This window comes from Podarcis vaucheri (assembly GCF_965113315.1).
Source record: "Podarcis vaucheri genome assembly, chromosome: 17".
Taxonomy (NCBI): Eukaryota; Metazoa; Chordata; class Lepidosauria; order Squamata; family Lacertidae; genus Podarcis; species Podarcis vaucheri.
The window spans coordinates 36597164-36614510 of NC_138755.1; the positions used below are offsets into that span (position 1 = coordinate 36597164).

The 17347-nt window shown below is 44.4% G+C and overlaps 1 protein-coding gene and 1 pseudogene across 3 annotated transcripts; both read right to left on the reverse strand.

Moving 5' to 3' along the window:
* Positions 1–1773: 1773 nt before the first annotated feature.
* LOC309522086 (cytochrome c pseudogene) lies at positions 1774–2242 on the reverse strand (annotated as a pseudogene). Its single transcript has one exon. The product of its transcript is annotated as a cytochrome c pseudogene (transcript).
* An 11-nt stretch (positions 2243–2253) lies between these two features.
* On the reverse strand, positions 2254–16810 carry TRMT10B (tRNA methyltransferase 10B). Of its 2 annotated transcripts, none has more exons than XM_082205116.1 (9): positions 16759–16810; positions 15506–15733; positions 13120–13228; positions 11509–11633; positions 10086–10238; positions 9247–9325; positions 6306–6373; positions 4987–5110; positions 2254–2674 (listed from the first exon to the last, which is right to left on the reverse strand). In XM_082205116.1, the coding sequence occupies exons 2-9, from the start codon at positions 15698–15700 to the stop codon at positions 2475–2477; spliced, it is 1053 nt and encodes a 350-aa protein (XP_082061242.1). In that variant the 5' UTR covers positions 15701–15733; positions 16759–16810; the 3' UTR covers positions 2254–2474. The 2 variants fall into 2 exon arrangements, with proteins under 2 accessions (XP_082061242.1, XP_082061243.1); XM_082205117.1 differs by having other exon boundaries at positions 15506–15712; positions 16759–16800.
* Positions 16811–17347: the final 537 nt, after the last annotated feature.

Sequence of the window (17347 nt, forward strand, 5' to 3'; positions counted from 1 at the left end):
CAGCGCTCACCAGAAACAGTTTATTTTAAAAGCAAATAAGCACACACACCCCATCCAAAAGCTACATTTAGGGTCTCAAAATTGTAGGGTACTTTGGCAGTAGCCACAAGAGCTTGAATTTGGTACCCACGTGATGGATTGCGGGTGACATGAGGCTACAGGGGTTCCCCCAAGCAGGATAATCAGTGAGTGAAATTGCCTCCGGATGCTTTGGAATACGACATCCCGGCATGGCCGATGGTCAGGGATGATGGGCGTTGTAGTACAGAACATCTAAAGGGCAACACGTTGGCTACCCCTAACTTTTAAACAATCACTGTTCACTAGAAACCAACCAGGTCTCTGGTGGAAACCTCATTAAACATCTTGCAAGGAAGCAGAACCAAGAGATTTGGGGAATCCAGACTCATGATAGACAGGCAAGGAAGGATGCAAGTGAGCCCCAGGCACAAAATTAATATAGTAAAAAAATAAAGTGGTACTCAAAGAATCAGAGCTGGAAGGGACCCGTGGGATCATCAACCCTTGCAATGCATAAATATGCAGCTGTCCCTTTTGGAACCTGCAACCTTGGCGTTATCAGCATGACACCCTAACCAGCTGAGCTGATGGCACTGATTTTAAGGAAAACAGATCTTTACTCGATATTAAAATGTTATTTGAACACCTGACTCATGGTGCTGTCTCAACAGAATGACTTTCTTTTATTTTCTTCTTTTTTGACAAAATAATAAATCATAAATAAAAATGTGCACCCCATCACCGAAACTATTCCACTTTAACTATCCAATCTCCCAAAATTTCAACACCTCTTGCGATGGTTTGACCCCTTTCCGTTTTAACAGTACAAATTCTACAAACACCCTCCATATCTTCTCAAAATAACTTCTCCTGCATCTTCCCCTTCTTACCTTAATGGCACATGTTAATTTGTCATTAATAGCGATATCCCACGCCTCTTTATACTATTCTTCCATTTTATATTCTGCTTGCTCCTTCCACTTCCTAGCTATCATAATTGGTGCAGCTGTCAATAAATTTGTGAGCAAGTCCTTCCTAGCCTGCGAACCTTCCACTCCATCGTAAACTGATATTAAATTGACTGGGTCGAGGAGCTGGAGATGGCCTTATAAGTGGTCCACGTTTCACAAGCATACAGTAAGGTTGCTAGTACAATAGCTTTGTAAACAAGCATTTTCGTTTCCCTGCGAATGTCCCCATCCTAAAACACTCTGCACTTCAATTGGGAATCCAGGTCGGGGAATCCAAACCAAGTCGGGGAACAGCGGGATGGTGGCACTGCGCCTCCCCGCTGTCCCCCGAGCTTGTGGGGCTGGCGCTGGGGAGAAGCGCGCTTCTCCCCAGCGCCAGCCTCCAAACCAGGTTGAGGAACAGCGGGATGGCGGCGCTGCGCCTCCCCGCTGTCCCCCGAGCTTGTGGGGCTGCCCGATGTCTGCCCGAAGTGCGGGGTGCTCTGCTTCAGTGCGCCCCGCGCTCTGTGAAGCAGGCTGCTATCCGCAGCCTAGGGAGCCCTGCGGGAACTCCCGGAGGGCTCCCCAGGCTACGGATAGCTTCCCGGAGTGTGGGGCACTCTGCTTCAGTGCACCCCGCGCTCCGGGCAAGCAGGCTGCTATCCGCAGGCTGCGCACCGACCCCTCTCGCTCTCCAAGCTTCAGCGAAAGCCTGCATTCGCCCCATAGGACGCACACAGATTTCCCCTTCATTTTTGGATGGGGAAAAGTGCGTCCTATAGGGCGAAAAATACGGTAAATAAGGCAGCAGAAGCCATTAGTTAGAAGTGGCCTCCTTAAGGTATGCTATTAAATCTGCCCTCTCCCCCTTCTTCTTAATGCCAGCAAATATCATCTTGGTTCCTGGAACATACTTCTTGGGGTTTTCCAAGTAAACCATCAGTGTATCTTCTCCCCAGGTTATACCTTTGCTTTTGTTGGCTTCTGTGTAAGAGAAACCTTCGGCCTGACCAGTCTTTTAGCCAAAAAGACCATGAAGGTTAGGGCCAGTCTTGTGCTTGCCTCCCTTTTCAACTGTGTGGCACTGCGAACACTTCTGGACAAAGATCTTCTTGCCCTTCTCAACATCTCCCATGGTCACTGCACGCAAAGTAGAGGAAGGGATGCAAAGCCGCCACCGCACGTTCTCCCATCAAGAATTCCGCAAACTGAGCCCAAGGCCACCCCGTACGCAGCGCTATGTAAACGGTGTCCACGCAACCAAGCTTTGGGACACTTGCTTTTTATTAAATAAATTGATTAAACACTTTACCACTAACAAAAAAAGCAGCAGCTCTCAGAACAAATGCCCTGTTTACCCAAGGAAAAAATGTTCTCGCCATTGGTCGCTAACAACAATATTAAAGAAGGTCAAGGGTATTTTAACCCCATCTCCTAACACAGATTCAACAAGAACAAGCAACTGTTTAGCCCCACAACGGATTGGCTCCAGAGATGTGGGGATCAGTTCAGCAGGTGAAGGTCACTGAAGACAGGTTCTAACCTAGCTGCCTCATTATCAACTTCTCTCCCGCTTTTGCATGCCGATTCCTCGCTTCCCTGTGCTGGGTCTCGAAGAACATATCCTTTTCCAGGAGAAACTGCAGCCTTGAGGGCTTCTTCCCAGCTCTTGGTCTCGTAGAAAGTTGACAAGGCATCAAGCACTGAGAGAAACACATGTGATTATTATAGGGATTAGTGGGAACTGGATGAAAGGTGGGAGACAATTGTGAGATTGCAGAATTTTTTTATTATTATCAGGCGGCAGAGCAGCTGGAACGTCTTGTTTATGGAAACCTCCCCATTGCTTACAGCAATGCTTATACCCTTTGCACATTTTAAGCTTGTGACAATTTTGGTGTTTGGGATTGAAGAATATCCATTTTGCTGTCTCTCACTTGTTCCTCAGGTTGCACTGCTATAAAAGGTACTGTGTAACTTGACAGTATGAGGACTACTGAGCTAGCTATGTGTTCATGGAGCGTTGTTGTTGTTGTTGTTTAGTCGTTTAGTCGTGTCCGACTCTTCGTGACCCCATGGACCAGAGCACGCCAGGCACTCCTGTCTTCCACTGCCTCCTGCAGTTTGGTCAAACTCATGTTTGTAGCTTCGAGAACACTGTCCAACCATCTCGTCCTCTGTCGTCCCCTTCTCCTTGTGCCCTCAACCTTTCCCAACATCAGGGTCTTTTCCAGGGAGTCAGCTAATTCTCTACGAGTCTCCTAAAATCTCTGATATAGAGAATTAGCTGAAATCTAATGCTACATGAACACATAGCTAGCTCAGTAGTCCTCATACTATCGAGTTACACAGTACCTTTTATAACAGTGCAACCTGAGGAACAAGTGAGAGACAGCAAAATGGATATTCTTCAGTCCCAGACACCAAAATTGTCACAAGCTTAAAATGTGCAAGGGGTATAAGCATTGCTGTAAGCAAGACTTGTCAATTTCAACGGAAGTGTCAGGCACAGGCTCAACTGTGTCCTAGTAAAATCAACAGTGCCTGAAGTTGTTTAACTTTGGCTGAATTATGCCCCTCATTTTAGTATAGGTGCAGGCGGCCATTTGGTTGTGAAAATGGGCCAAGAAAACAAACCACATAAGAGCTCTAGAATGCTCTTGGTTCTACCAGCCTAACCACAATGGGAGACTATCTATTTCATCTAAAGTTTTCCTCCCTTCCCTGCTTCTCAAACTCCCCATTCTTCACAAGACCGGGCTGGTACCCACTGGGAAGGGTAGGGTATAAGGCTGGAAGACCAACACCAGGGGGAGCCATAGCTGTTGGAAGTAATAAGGCAGACAACTAGGTTTGATGGCAGCCTAAGGTTGGTAGGGCACTAACCCGTTCATCATCATCATCATCATTTTAATATTTATACCCCACCAATCTGGCTGAGTTTCCCCAGCCACTCTGAGTGGCTTACAGCATATATAAAAAATTGTAGAAACTGTAGAAATTTCCCGATATTTGGGGTTGAAATCAAACCCCAAACCTCCCTTCCAATTACATTTCTAGCAACAGGGATTATAATTATTGTTTCCTTTGTTCAAAATAAATGAAGCAATATCATATAGATAGAAGGTTTAGAAGATCTCCAACATCATATTGAAAAACGCCCCCAGAAATCCTCCCCAAACTGATAAAGGCCTATTTCTCCTACGTCCTAAGTGTACTTTATCATATACTCCATTACACAAAATTCCAGTATAATCTTATAGATCTTCAACAGTTATCGGGGACAACAGGAAATTATATCAGGATAAATAATGGTTTAAGATATGGGATTATATCAATGGACCAGCTTCCACCGAGCACTACATAAAGCAACATTAATAAGACCATTGCATTGGGACCCGAGCAGACAGCGTCATTATGGTGTCCCAGCGCAAAAAGAGGGGGAAATACTTTATGCTACCCTCCCATTTAACGGAACAAACAGCAGCTGCAGGTTGCATTTGAAAACTGCTGGCAGCGCATCACCTATGGGATGCATTCTTGTCAGGAGTTCAGCCTACGCTTGAGTAGGACCCTGATAGAGACACATGCCCAACTGGCATGTTCTTTCCCTCCTGGTCATTTGTTTGGGAGCTTCAAGAGCTTTCTTCTACCCGAACATCACAGCGACCGATGCCAACAGACATCGGCACACTTAGGGATCCGCAGAGTCTTCGCAGCTTGCGTGACAGACCTCAGCAACTCAGCATTTTGGCTAATCTACTTTATTTACATATAAACACACACGGAGCACTGCAACATGGCTCCCTCTCTCTATAGCATCAGACAGCAAAGGGAAAAAGAACAAAGGACAATAGTCCCACTTCACGGAACACAGTAACACAAACATCCTGTCTTCGTCACTTCCCACTCTGTGGAGTCAAAACAAATACTGTCATGTGAAAGACAACAATCCTATGACTACAATCATGGATCAGGAATTCTAACAAACTTCCAGCAAACACTGCAACCTCACCTTGATTGATGGCCAATGTTGTGGAGTGATAATTCTTTGCATTGACGTTCTTTACCATGTACTCTTGAATTGGCAGCCGCGCTGTTTGCAGATGTTCTTCCCGGGCTCTTTGGAAGGTGAGTCTCTGTAAATATATATATAAAAGAAAAGTCACACAAATGGTCCCTTGGGGTCTGTCTCACCAGGAGCCTGTGAATGAGCTGCAATTCAACAGCTGAGTTGAGAACAATAAGAACATACATTTAAAGAAGACAGAAAAACGGTTATTGAATATACGGGAAATAATTGTGTACAGTGGTACCTCAGTTGTACAACGTAATCTGTTCCAGAAGACCGTTCAACTTCCGAAACATTCGGCAACCGAAGCGCAAAGGGCAGTTGCAAAATCAGTGGAGAAAATTGGGGGGGAAACGCCGCAGAAGCCATTTGACTTCCGAGGTGCGTTCGTTTTAAAACGGAAGCATTTACTTTCGGGTTTTCAGCATTTGAAAACCGAAACGTTCAGCTTCAGAGACACTCAAAAAACGAGGTACCACTGTACAGCTGAAAACGTGGCAGCATTAAGATAAATTAAGCAGTGCAAGTAAGTTTGGGTGGATGTAATACAGTGGTACTTCGGGTTACATAAGCTTCAGGTTACATACGCTTCAAGTTACAGACTCCGTTAACCCAGAAATAGTGCTTCAGGTTAAAAACTTTGCTTCAGGATGAGAACAGAAATCGTGCTCCGGTGGCGTGGCAGCAGTGGGAGGCCCCATTAGCTAAAGTGGTGCTTCAGGTTAAGAACAGTTTCAGGTTAAGTACAGACCTGCGGAACGAATTAAGTACTTAACCCGAGGTACCACTGTAATGGAATACTGAATGGCATAGTTTTTTGTAAAATATGCAGGGATTTACGATATGTAAAATGAACCATGGAAAGGGAAGAAGGGATGTCATTGACATCTTAAGGATGTAAAATGAGTATTTTAAATTGTAAAACAGAAAACTTAATAAATTTATACACAAAGACTCAACTGCTGCTACAGCCACCCCACAGAGCGTTCACTAGTTTTAAAAGGAACAGAGCTGCATCTGGACACCCTAATAATTTTATTCTAGCAGCAAGAACCGGAATACAGTGTTGTGGAAAGGTGAAGAAAGCTGCACTTGCTGAAATTTCCTCTTCCCAACAACTGCCTGAAAAGGTACGGGAACTTTTTTACTATGAGAGGACACCGAAGCACGGGCCTAAGCCGCAACATGACTAATGTTCAAAGTTGAAAACGTGCGGAAGTTTCCATCAAAAGCATAGCTTATATTGTGTGCAACGCACTTGCCTTTTTGATGCTTTCATCCACCAAACCTCCAAGGATGTACACTTTTTGCGGGTCAACTTCTTCGAGAGCTGGAGTGCAAAAAAGAAACATGAGCATGTGTGTAAACAAAAAAACAGGGACACATTTATATGACAGCATTAGAATGGCAACAGAAACATTATAGAATTGTATAGCTGGAATTGATGCTTTTGAATTATGGTGCTGGAGGAGACTCTTGAGAGTCCCATGGACTGCAAGAAGATCAAACCTCTCCATTCTGAAGGAAATCAGCCCTGAGTGCTCACTGGAAGGACAGATCGTGAAGCTGAGGCTCCAATACTTTGGCCACTTCATGAGAAGAGAAGACTCCCTGGAAAAGACCCTGATGATGGGAAAGATGGAGGGCACAAGGAGAAGGGGACGACAGAGGACGAGATGGTTGGACAGTGTTCTCGAAGCTCCCAGCATGAGTTTGACCAAACTGCGGGAGGCAGTGGAAGACAGGAGTGCCTGGCGTGCTCTGGTCCATGGGGTCACGAAGACTTGGACACGACTAAACGACTAAACAACAACAACAATAGCTGGAAGGGACCCTGATGGTCATTTAGTCCAACTCCTGCAAAGCAGGAATCTCAAGTAAATCATCTGTGATAGATGGCCATCCAAACTCTCCTTAAAACTCTCTGCAACTACAACTGCCGCCACGACTGCGGCTCCTATTTTGTTAGCTAAAAAGTGGAAAACCCAAGAACTACCAACAATGGAAGAATGGCAGGTGAAGATGATGGATTTTTCAGAGCTAGCCAACCTAACCGGAAGAGTCCACAACCAGAAGGAGGAGGAGTATCAGGAAGATTGGATCAAATTTAATGATTACTTAGTTAAATATGTTACGTTAAATTAACTGAAAACAGCTTGCAGATACTTAATTGGCTTAGGATTTTATTTAAGTTAAGTGATGAATTAATATGTTTAATTTCATAATGTGAAGATCTAAGGATGTTAATGTTTAAGTTAATTTTTTTTAAGAACTGTGATTTGGAAAACCGTTAAAAGGACGTGCAATGAAATTCAACCAAGGGGAAGCGAGGAAGTCATTTAACAATGTTAATAAGTGTAATTTTTAATAAGGCTATGATTTGTGTTTGTTTGTTTATAATGTTGTGAAAACCAATAAAAAAAATGAAAATAAAATAAAATAAAACTCTCTGCAACTAGAGATTCAGCAGGCGTCTTCTGTGCCAGCTTCTAAATGCCTGCTGAAAAAAATTCTATTCTGCCAGGCAACTGTGGATACAGCACTACTTTTCAATCAGAGTTGGAAGGGACCACGAGGGCCATCTAGTCTAACCCCCTGCAATGCAGGGATCTTTTGGGATCTTTTGGGGCTTGAACCCACAACCCTGAAATTGTCTCATGCTCTACTGACTGACACAGAGAGACAAAAACGTGTCATTCCAGACACGTGAAGCTGATCCATAAGTAAGCTAACAAGCTCTCTGGAAATCTGAGGTGTCCATGCGAAGTTTGCTGCAGAAGATAATCACTTTCCCTCTCTCTCTTTTACATATTATTTTTATTAAATTTTCCGATATACAGTGGTGCCTCGCAAGACGAAAAGAATCCGTTCTGTGATTCTCTTCGTCTTGCGAAGCAAGCCCATTGACGGATTAGCGGATTAGCGCTATTAGTGGCTTATCTGCTGATCGGATCAGCTGATAAGCGGCTTAGCGGCTTAGAAAAAGGGGGGAGGGGAAAAAACCAGCAGGAACTCGCAAGACATTGTCGTCTTGCAAAGCAAGCCCATAGGAAATTTGTTTTGCGAAGCACCTCCAAAACGGAAAACTCTTTCGTCTAGCAAGTTTTCCATCTTGAGAGGCATTCGTCTTGCGGGGCACCACTGTACAATTTAAAAATACTCATTTTACATCCTTAAGATATCAATGACTTCCCTTCTTCTCTTTCCATGGTTCATTTTACATATCATGAATCCCTGCATATTTTACAAAAACTATACCACTCAGTATTCCGTCATTCAAGATCATGAGTAGGCAAACTAAGGCCCAGGGGCCGGATCCGGCCCAATTGCCTTCTAAATCCAGCCTGCGGATGGTCTGCAAATCAATGTGGTTTCACATGAGTAGAATGTGTGCTTTTATTTAACATGCATCTCTGGGTTATTTGTGGGGCCTGCCTGGTGTTTTTACATGAGTACAATGTGTCCTTTTATTTAAAATGCATCTCTGGGTTATTTGTGGGGCATAGGAATTCCTTCATTTCCGCCCGCCCCCTCCAAATATAATCCAGCCCCCCACAAGGTCTGAGGGACAGTGGACCGGCCCCCTGCTGAAAACGTTTGCTGACCCCCATTCAGGATAATCACTTTCTCCACGCTTCGCATAAGAGGTTTGCTTGTATTTCTGTTGGCAATGAGCACATAGGCAGAACTGCGTACTATCACCAGAGTGCGGTGGAAGCTCCAGATGTGGTTAGGGCTCCAACTCCCCTCAAGCCACCAGCCAGCACGGCCAAAAACATCTGTAGAGAGCCTGGGATCTGTTTCACCCACCCCAAAGTGAAGTTGATCCCTGACTCCAAATTTAGAAAAAGACCTGAATCTGAGAATACAGAGGCCCACTTAATGCTGCAGAGATATCTCTCATTTGCCACCATTTGTTCTGACCAAGAACCAAATCTAAGATTTGTTGCTTAGGATAGGATATGCGGACGGCTCGTCCAGCACTATCATCACAAAGCATTGCCTTACGCTGATGGTTTGAGAGGAAGCTGAAAGAAGATGCAAATTTGAGAGTTGAATATTACCGCCTAAGACAAGCAAAAGGCTGGAGACAAGTTTGGCCAGGATGACTTGAAACCTAAATCCCCAAGGCAAGAACTTATTCATTTAAAAGAATCTAAAGCTTTAACAGAAATCTTTCATGCCGAAGCTGCAAAGCCATACCGTTCTCGGAGTCTGGAGTGAGGTACACAATTCTTTCTAAAGGAAACAGGTCAAGGTAACTTTCTGGAGTAACATCCATCTGAAAAATAGTAAAACAATATAACCCATGTGTATGGGATTGAATTTTTTAAAAGGCAGTCGGCAGACATCTTTTGGAAACAAAAGGCCATCTCTGGCCTAATTCTAGCCTGCGGGTATTTGTTTTCCCAAGGTCTGCTAAATAATAAGCAAATGGCAATTACAAATCCAGAGAATTTAATGAAATTAGCATTTAATCAAGCTGGCAAATACAAATCCAGAGAATGAAATTAGCATTTATCCACAGCTTCAACGTTGAGCAACTCTAGAAAGTAAGGACATATCCAGGATTAATCACCTCAACATTCTTGGTTCTTCCAGCAAGAAATGGCTTTGTTTGCTCTTCAAAATGTCACTGACTTTATTTCTTGAAGGCAGGAGGGGGATATACCATCTTTTTGCACCATAACGCTCACTTTTTTCCTCCTAGAAAGTAAGGGGAAATTTCTGTGCGTGTTATGGAGCGAATGCCTGCGGGTGGCGGGGGGGATCTGCTGCAGTCGTGAGCAGAGGATCCATGGTTCCCTTTCCTTCCCTCCTCAGTGGTTACAAAGCATGGATCCACATGGATCCTCAGGATTTTTGCATTGGGCTACTCCAAACTCACTGTCAGATCACACGTCTGTGGCCACAGCATGAACCACAAAAATCATATATCCACTATTTCGTTTAGAATATTTTTTTTCTTGTTTTCCTCCTCTAAAAACTACGTGCGTGTTATGGTCTGGTGCGTGTTATAGAGCGAAAAATATGGTACTTACAAGATAACTGGCAAATCCATCATTCATCCTCTGGCATGCTTCGTAAATTGGGCTGTTTTTCACAAAGCCTGTGAGGTAAATCCAGAAGGGGGCTTGAGCTTTCTTGTTTGACCCATAGAGCCGCCTTATCTGAGCAGCAAGCCGGCTTGTTTCCTTGAGAGGAAGAAAAGAAAAACGATCAGGAAAACTGGCAATGGGCCTTTTTGCCCTAGCACTTTGTGTACTTTCCAAAATGGCTGACTCAACCACCATACACTCGGTACAAAATACAGTGGTACCTCGGGTTAAGAACTTAATTTGTTCCGGAGGTCCGTTCTTAACCTGAAATTGTTCTTAACCTGAAGCACAACTTTAGCTAACGGGGCCTCCTGCTGCTGCTGTGCCGCTGGAGCACGATTTCTGTTCTCATCCTGAAGCAAAGTTCTTAACCTGAGATAGTATTTCTGGGTTAGTGGAGTCTGTAACCTGAAGAGTCTGTAACCCGAGGTACCACTGTAAGGGATGCTGTTAAACTCAACATAGCTCTTGATCTCAATTAGCTACCCCTCACCAGCTTAGTAAAACAGACCCATTCAATTCTCCCAGCACACCAGGTCTGACACAACAAGATTTATGAAGCACTGCACACGAGAAATGGATTTTATATTTGTAAGAAATAACAGAGGTGCTGTTTGTGGGGAGGAGACAATGGCTTGCTGTAAGAACGGACAACAACAAGTGAAGGATGAAATGGATATTAAAGAAGAGATGAGGTGGCTACAGGAGGAAATGATGGAGATATGTTTGCAACAGGAGCAGGAAACCTGATTTTTTTAAAAAATAAATTATATTAAATTAAAGCAATTTGGTTTGCTTTGTAACAATTTGGAAAACTAATAAATAATTTGGGGGGAAAAGAAAAGAAATAAATCTTCCTCTTGCACACAGACAACTCGTGTGTTAGGGAGAAGACTCTTACCTGACACCTGAGCTTTCAAAGTGTTGTATTTTAAAATGAGGAAGAATTCAAAGGTCCAGTCCTCTGCCCCACCAGCATTTCTCGGTGGTAAATCGAGACATTGCCAAGTGATGTTGTTGAACACACCCTTGTTCTCTTACAAGTGGCCTGTAATGTGTTCAATACAGTGGTACCTCCGGTTACGAACTTAATTCGTTCCAGAGGTCCGTACTTAAACTGAAACCATTCTTATCCTGAGGTGTGCTTTTGCTAATGGGGCCTCCCGCTGCGCACAATTTTCGTTCACATCCTGGGGCAACGTTCGCAACCAGGAGCAGCTACTTCCAGGTTAGCAGAGCTCGTAACCTGAAGCGTTTGTAACCAGAGCTACCACTGTGGTGGCTACTCAGCCAAAGAGCAGAGGCCCACAATACCCTTAAGCCAGCCATGGAAAAAAAAGTGGTGGAGAGGATTCACTGCTACTACCTTCTTCGTCATGTGAGCGGTCATGCTCAAATCGATACACAGCCGAGGGCCCGATTCCCTGGCTTCCAGAAGGCGCTCTTTGGCAATCACTTTCAAATCCCGTTTGCTGAGCTGTAGAACAGCATCTGAAACCCAGGCAAATATGAGAATTGTGTGAGAGGAGGGTGGGGGTGGGAGAGAACATCCAGTCACTCACATCTAAGCCAAATTAAAACGTGCAGACGTAGCATTTTGGTGAATATTAAGGTCCTTGATGAGATTGTGCCCTATTTGAAAGTCCTCACAGGTCAAAATCTCCCTGCACAAAGAGGCTGTCTGCACAAAGAGTAATCTCACAAAGAGTAGTGAGATTACTTGCCTGCCTTCAAGGTAAAGGTAAAGGGACCCCTGACCATTAGGTCCAGTCGTGGCCGACTCTGGGGTTGCGGCGCTCATCTCGCTTTATTGGCCGAGGGAGCCGGCATACAGCTTCCGGGTCATGTGGCCAGCATGACTAAGCCGCTTCCGGCGAACCAGAGCAGCGCATGGAAATGCCATTTACCTTCCCGCCAGAGTGGTACCTATTTATCTACTTGCACTTTGACATGCTTTCAAACTACTAGGTTGGCAGGAGCAGGGACCGAGCAATGGGAGCTCACCCCGTCGCGGGGATTCGAACTGCCGACCTTCTTATTGGCAAGTCCTAGGCTCTGTGGTTTAACCTACAGTGCCACCCGCGTCCCGCCTTCTAGGTACTAAGATCTTTTTTACAGCTTGATAGTGGAGTTTGGAAAGGATTATCATGGTTCATATTCATAGGTGGAAGAACAGTAGCTATGCATCTTACCAGAATGAATGTGAGAGCAAGATACACAAGCACACTCCATTTATTTGAATGATTTGGGTGCCAACAAGGCCCCTTAAGAGATCCCAAGTTGATTGCTTCAACCTCAGATCCCACATCTAAAAAGCTTGGCTCCCACATCTAAAACTATCTATGTACACAGAGAGTCTTAAAATAAACGGATTTCTGAGTAAAAGTCCCATGGAAGATGGTTTTAAGAGAATAAATAAGCAACGCCTCTAAATCAAGCACCACCATTTTAAGACAGTGGTTCTCATGCCTGTTAGCTTCAGAGAAGCCTTTCCACATTTGATGTTTTCTGCCCACAAACCCAGCACCCCAGAACGCTGCAAAAGATGGTGGAGCATTTTCTGGCGTGTAAACGCAGCTCATGCAGAATAGCAGCCAGGCCTGTAAAGCCTCAACATTGCCCTGCAGGAACTGAAAGTGTGCCCTAAAACAGACACAGCACTCTCTTGCAGCTGCACATTGCAGGAGAAGGCTAATGTTAGCAGGAACATAGGAAGCTGCCTTACGCTGACTCAGGCTGCCCACACTGACTGGCAGTAGCTCGCAAGGGTTTTCGGCAGCCTTTAACAGTCCTACCTCGAGATGCCAGGATTAGAACTCGGAACCTTCTGAGTGCAAAGCAGATGTTCTGCTCCTGTCTTTTGGGGAGGCTTGTCCCACTTCATGAAGGACCTGAGATCAGCTGTGACCAAACCCCATGGCTCCCCATACTATGGTCTTAAGAGATGTGGAGAGAGAAAATGCAATTTTGCTTGTACCTTTTCCTTCCGTGTGCTTAGCTTTGCGCCGCTCTCGCTCGTATTTCCTTTTGCTCTTTTTTGCCGAAATTATCTTCTCCCAGTGCCTCTGCTTCCTTAAAACGTTTCTCTTAATGTAAAGAAAACAGGGAAAAGTCTAAAATTACTCAGGGGAGCATTCATCAACACAACTGTCTTGTCGGAATTCAAAATGGTGTACGTGCTTTTAAAAGCTCCCAAACTTTCCCCTCCTAAACATACACAGCTCCATTGGTGCACATTATCTGGTGATAATGTACTTGACTGACCTTGCCTGTTCTCCTTGTGTCAAGGCTTGCAGCCCTAGTCTTAACTTAGATGTAATCATGTTTACATTTGGACACAAAGAATCATAGAACTATAGAGTTGGAATGGGTGACAAGAGTCATTGAGTCCAACCCCTGGCAATGCAGGTATCCTGTGTGGTAAAGATAAAGGTAAAGGGACCCCTGACCATTAGGTCCAGTCGTGACCGACTCTGGGGTTGCGGCGTTCATCTCACTTTATTGGCTGAGGGAGCCGGCGTACAGCTTCCGGGTCATGTGGCCAGCATGACTAAGCCGCTTCTGGCAAACCATAGCAGCACACAGAAACGCCATTTACCTTCCTGCTGGAGCGGTACCTATTTATCTACTTGCACTTTGACGTGCTTTCGAACTGCTAGGTTGGCAGGAGCAGGGACCGAGCAACGGGAGCTCACCCCGTCGCGGGGATTCGAACCGCCGACCTTCTGATCAGCAAGTCCTAGGCTCTGTGGTTTAACCCACAGCGCCACCCGCGTCCCTTATCCTGTGTGTTACATCACTTTAAAAAGATCTGTACTTACACACCTAGAGAGAAGTGCATATACAAGCCATTGGGCTCTTTAATATCCACCTCCACACTGCAGGCAACAACAGGAATTCTGAATTCCTCCTTATTCACCAGTTACCCTCTTTTTTTATCATCTTTATTGATTTAAAATACTGTCTTGTATTAAAGATAATGTCGTACATTACAAATGATTACAACAGAGTTATACACAAAAATGAAAAAGATAAAAGATAAAATAAAATAAAAATAAAAATGGAATTAACAATAACAAAAGAATATCAGTTAAAACGCCAATTATTTATATGGCTTATCCAATAAAGTCTTCTGTAATAAACTTCCAACCGTTCTCGTACTTTTTATCTTGTCTTGGTTTTATCACAGAGTTTGTTTTATAACTTTTTCTATATATTCCTCTGAGATATTTATTCCATTTGTTCATTATACATAAGTATCATTCAGTTCTGCTAGGATAATATCATTTTTACAATATATTCACCAGTTACCCTCATTTCACGCCAACTTGGCTCACACACAAAGGAGTCAACAGCTGAGAAGCATAAAGGGGAAACTATGCAAGCCCGCCGACGGCAGTTCACATTGGGAAGAAAGGGGCTAACTACTACAGTTGTGGCTGCCACCTCCACCATGTTCATATCCAATAGTTCCTTCTCCTGTCCTTCATTTTATTCTCACAACAACCCTGTAAAGTAGGCATGGCTGAGAGGCAGGGAGTGCCTCAAGGTCATGCAAGGACCTTGATGGCTGAATGGAGCTTTTCACCTTAGTCTCCTCAGTTCTAGTGCTACTCTCTAACCACTACACTACTCTACCCTTGCCCTCTGCCTTAACAAGTGCGGCTAACAAATGGATTAAAGAGTGTCATGCGTCTTGCCTTGCAAGTGAGGAAGTCAGCAGGCCGAGACAACGTTGCCGACCTTTCAGACTTTCTGAAAGCAAAATATCACCCTTGTTTGTTTGTTTTTTATATATGATATTTTATTAGGATTTTTTAGAGAAATACAGAAAAACATACAACAAATATAACAGAAAACAAACAAAAAAAGGTAAAAAATACATATAAAAGAGAAGAAAAAAAGAGAACAAAACAACTAATTGAAAATTCTAAATTTCTTAACCCTATTTCTTAACTTCCCCACACCACCCTTCCTTGTATCCCTGTTTACCATCCAATTCAGCAAATCCCTATCCTCTTTCGAATCTCAATCCCTATTAAAATATTTAAATGAGTCTTGTTTCCAAACTTTCCTCCCAATTAAGTTCCTTATTGCATAGTCATAACTTATTCACTAATGCCATATTATTTTATATCTCACATCATTTTAACATTCATGGATTTTACAATGTTTTTTACATTGGTAAAATCCAAAATATCACCCTTGTTTGAAAAAGAAATTGGCAATCATCAATGCTTAGACTCTCAAACCATGTGGCTGGATTTATATTGGCAGCAGCTGCTGTTTGTGTGGATTATTGTGGCCCCACAGCTTTACGGACTCATTTCAAAATGCAGGTCTGTCGTTTGCACCGTACATACCGAACACCAATTCTTGTTTTCTGCCAACTGGTCCCTGGGGCTTTCGCATCCCACGTCAATCTGCAGAAGCCCAAAGGTGTCCCAGAGGTTTTCCCCATCGCCACTTTCCCGGAAAACAACCTCATGCTTCTCACACTGATCCTGCTGGTCTCCACAAGCGCTCGTCTCGCTTGCATACTCAGGGCAGGTCGTCATTTTTGCTTTGCCCTTGCAGATCAATTTGGGGAGCTGTGCAGAGACAAATGTAGAAGATGTTAATACGCTGAAACACAGATTTTAACTTGATCTGGCAGAAATCGGCCCTCTAGACTGCTTGCAATGAAGCACTAGATTTGCATTTTTGTCCGTGCTTTATATGTCTGCTACAGTGATCATAAGGGACGTGGGTGGCACTGTGGGTTAAACCACAGAGCCTAGGGCTTGCCGATCAGAAGGTTGGCGGTTCGAATCCCTGCGACGGGGTGATCTCCCGTTGCTCGGTCCCTGCTCCTGCCAACCAAGCAGTTCAAAAGCACGCCAGTGCAAGTAGATAAATAGGTACCGCTCCGGCGGGAAGGTAAATGGCAATTCCGTGCGCTGCTCTGGTTCGCCAGAAGTGGCTTAGTCATTCTGGCCACATGACCCAGAAGCTGTACACCGGCTCCCTCGGCCAGTAAATCGAGATGAGCGCCGCAACCCCAGAGTTGGCCATGACTGGACCTAATGGTCAGGGGTCCCTTTACCTTTACAGTGATCATAATGAGCATAAAAATATGGACGGGGAGAAGCACATGCGGCTGGACTCTGTGCACACTCACACAACAGAGGTTGTGTGTCGTGTTTTGACACACAACAAACCCCTCGCAAATATGTGAATGGCACAAGGTCACCCTCCTCCGCCAGCCCACAAGCCTCCCCGCCGGCCACATGCTTTCCCAAACCAGCATGTCCACGTGTACCCGCAGGGGCCCTTTCAGACGTTACAATAAACACAAGGAGATCAGGGGTACACGACTCCTCCTTCCCCTCCCACTATATAACGTCTTAAAAGGGGCTGTTTCTACATAATGGGATCCAATCAGCTAGGATGCTTTAATTAGCATTGCAACAAAATAAAGGACCAGCGTTTCATCAAGCGAAAGACTTAAATGGGAAATAAAACCGACTTCACTCCAAACTCATTTAGCTCTCATGCGGGCACAACCAACGCCCAAATCAGCTGAAGAAGTTACTGCCATTTAATGGTCGGCAATTGCTGGACGTTTGCAACTCACCTGCCTCGGAGACTAAATAACAAGATGCTGAATTGATTGCAAAAACAGGGCAGTTAAAGGCGCCCAGGTGGGAGCTGTTTCCTTGAGAACGTGCAGATCGCTTTGAACATGTGATGCAGTATCACTGTGCGAGACTTCCCTCTGACGTCACAAACCAGTCAAGGTGCATTCTGGGGGTTGTAGTTTACTTAATTGGACGGCTCTGATTCATAGCATGATAAGGGTTGGAAGGGGTCCTTGGGTCATCTAGTCCAACCCCGTGCAAAATCTTTTTGCCCTGTATGGAACTTGAACCCACGACTCTGAGATTAAGAGTCTCATGAGCTATCCCGGTTGCAGTGATATTTGGGACGAGGCAGCGTTTGAGTGTTTTAAAAAGCGTTATCACTTGATTTGGAAGAAAAGCCATTTTATATTTTGATTTCTGGTGCTTCACGCTAAACGCTTGAGCCGCTGGTTTCCTTCACTGCTTACCCAGAAGCCGGAGCCATGATAATGATAGCATCTTTAAAACAGTTTCCTGGAAGGTTTTTACCACGCCTTTCCAAAGCAGATTGTAATTTTGAAAAACCACACGCATAAGCTCAAA

Excerpts from the sequence above, each read along its gene's own strand:
- TRMT10B (XM_082205116.1), bottom strand. The coding sequence starts at position 15,700 with ATGACGACCTGCCCTGAGTATGCAAGCGAGACGAGCGCTTGTGGAGAC. Across the intron at positions 11,634-13,119 it reads TAAGCACACGGAAGGAAAAG|ATGCTGTTCTACAGCTCAGC; the intron begins GTACAAGCAAAA and ends CCTGGGTTTCAG. Across the intron at positions 9,326-10,085 it reads ATGGATTTGCCAGTTATCTT|ATGGATGTTACTCCAGAAAG; the intron begins GTAAGTACCATA and ends ACTATTTTTCAG.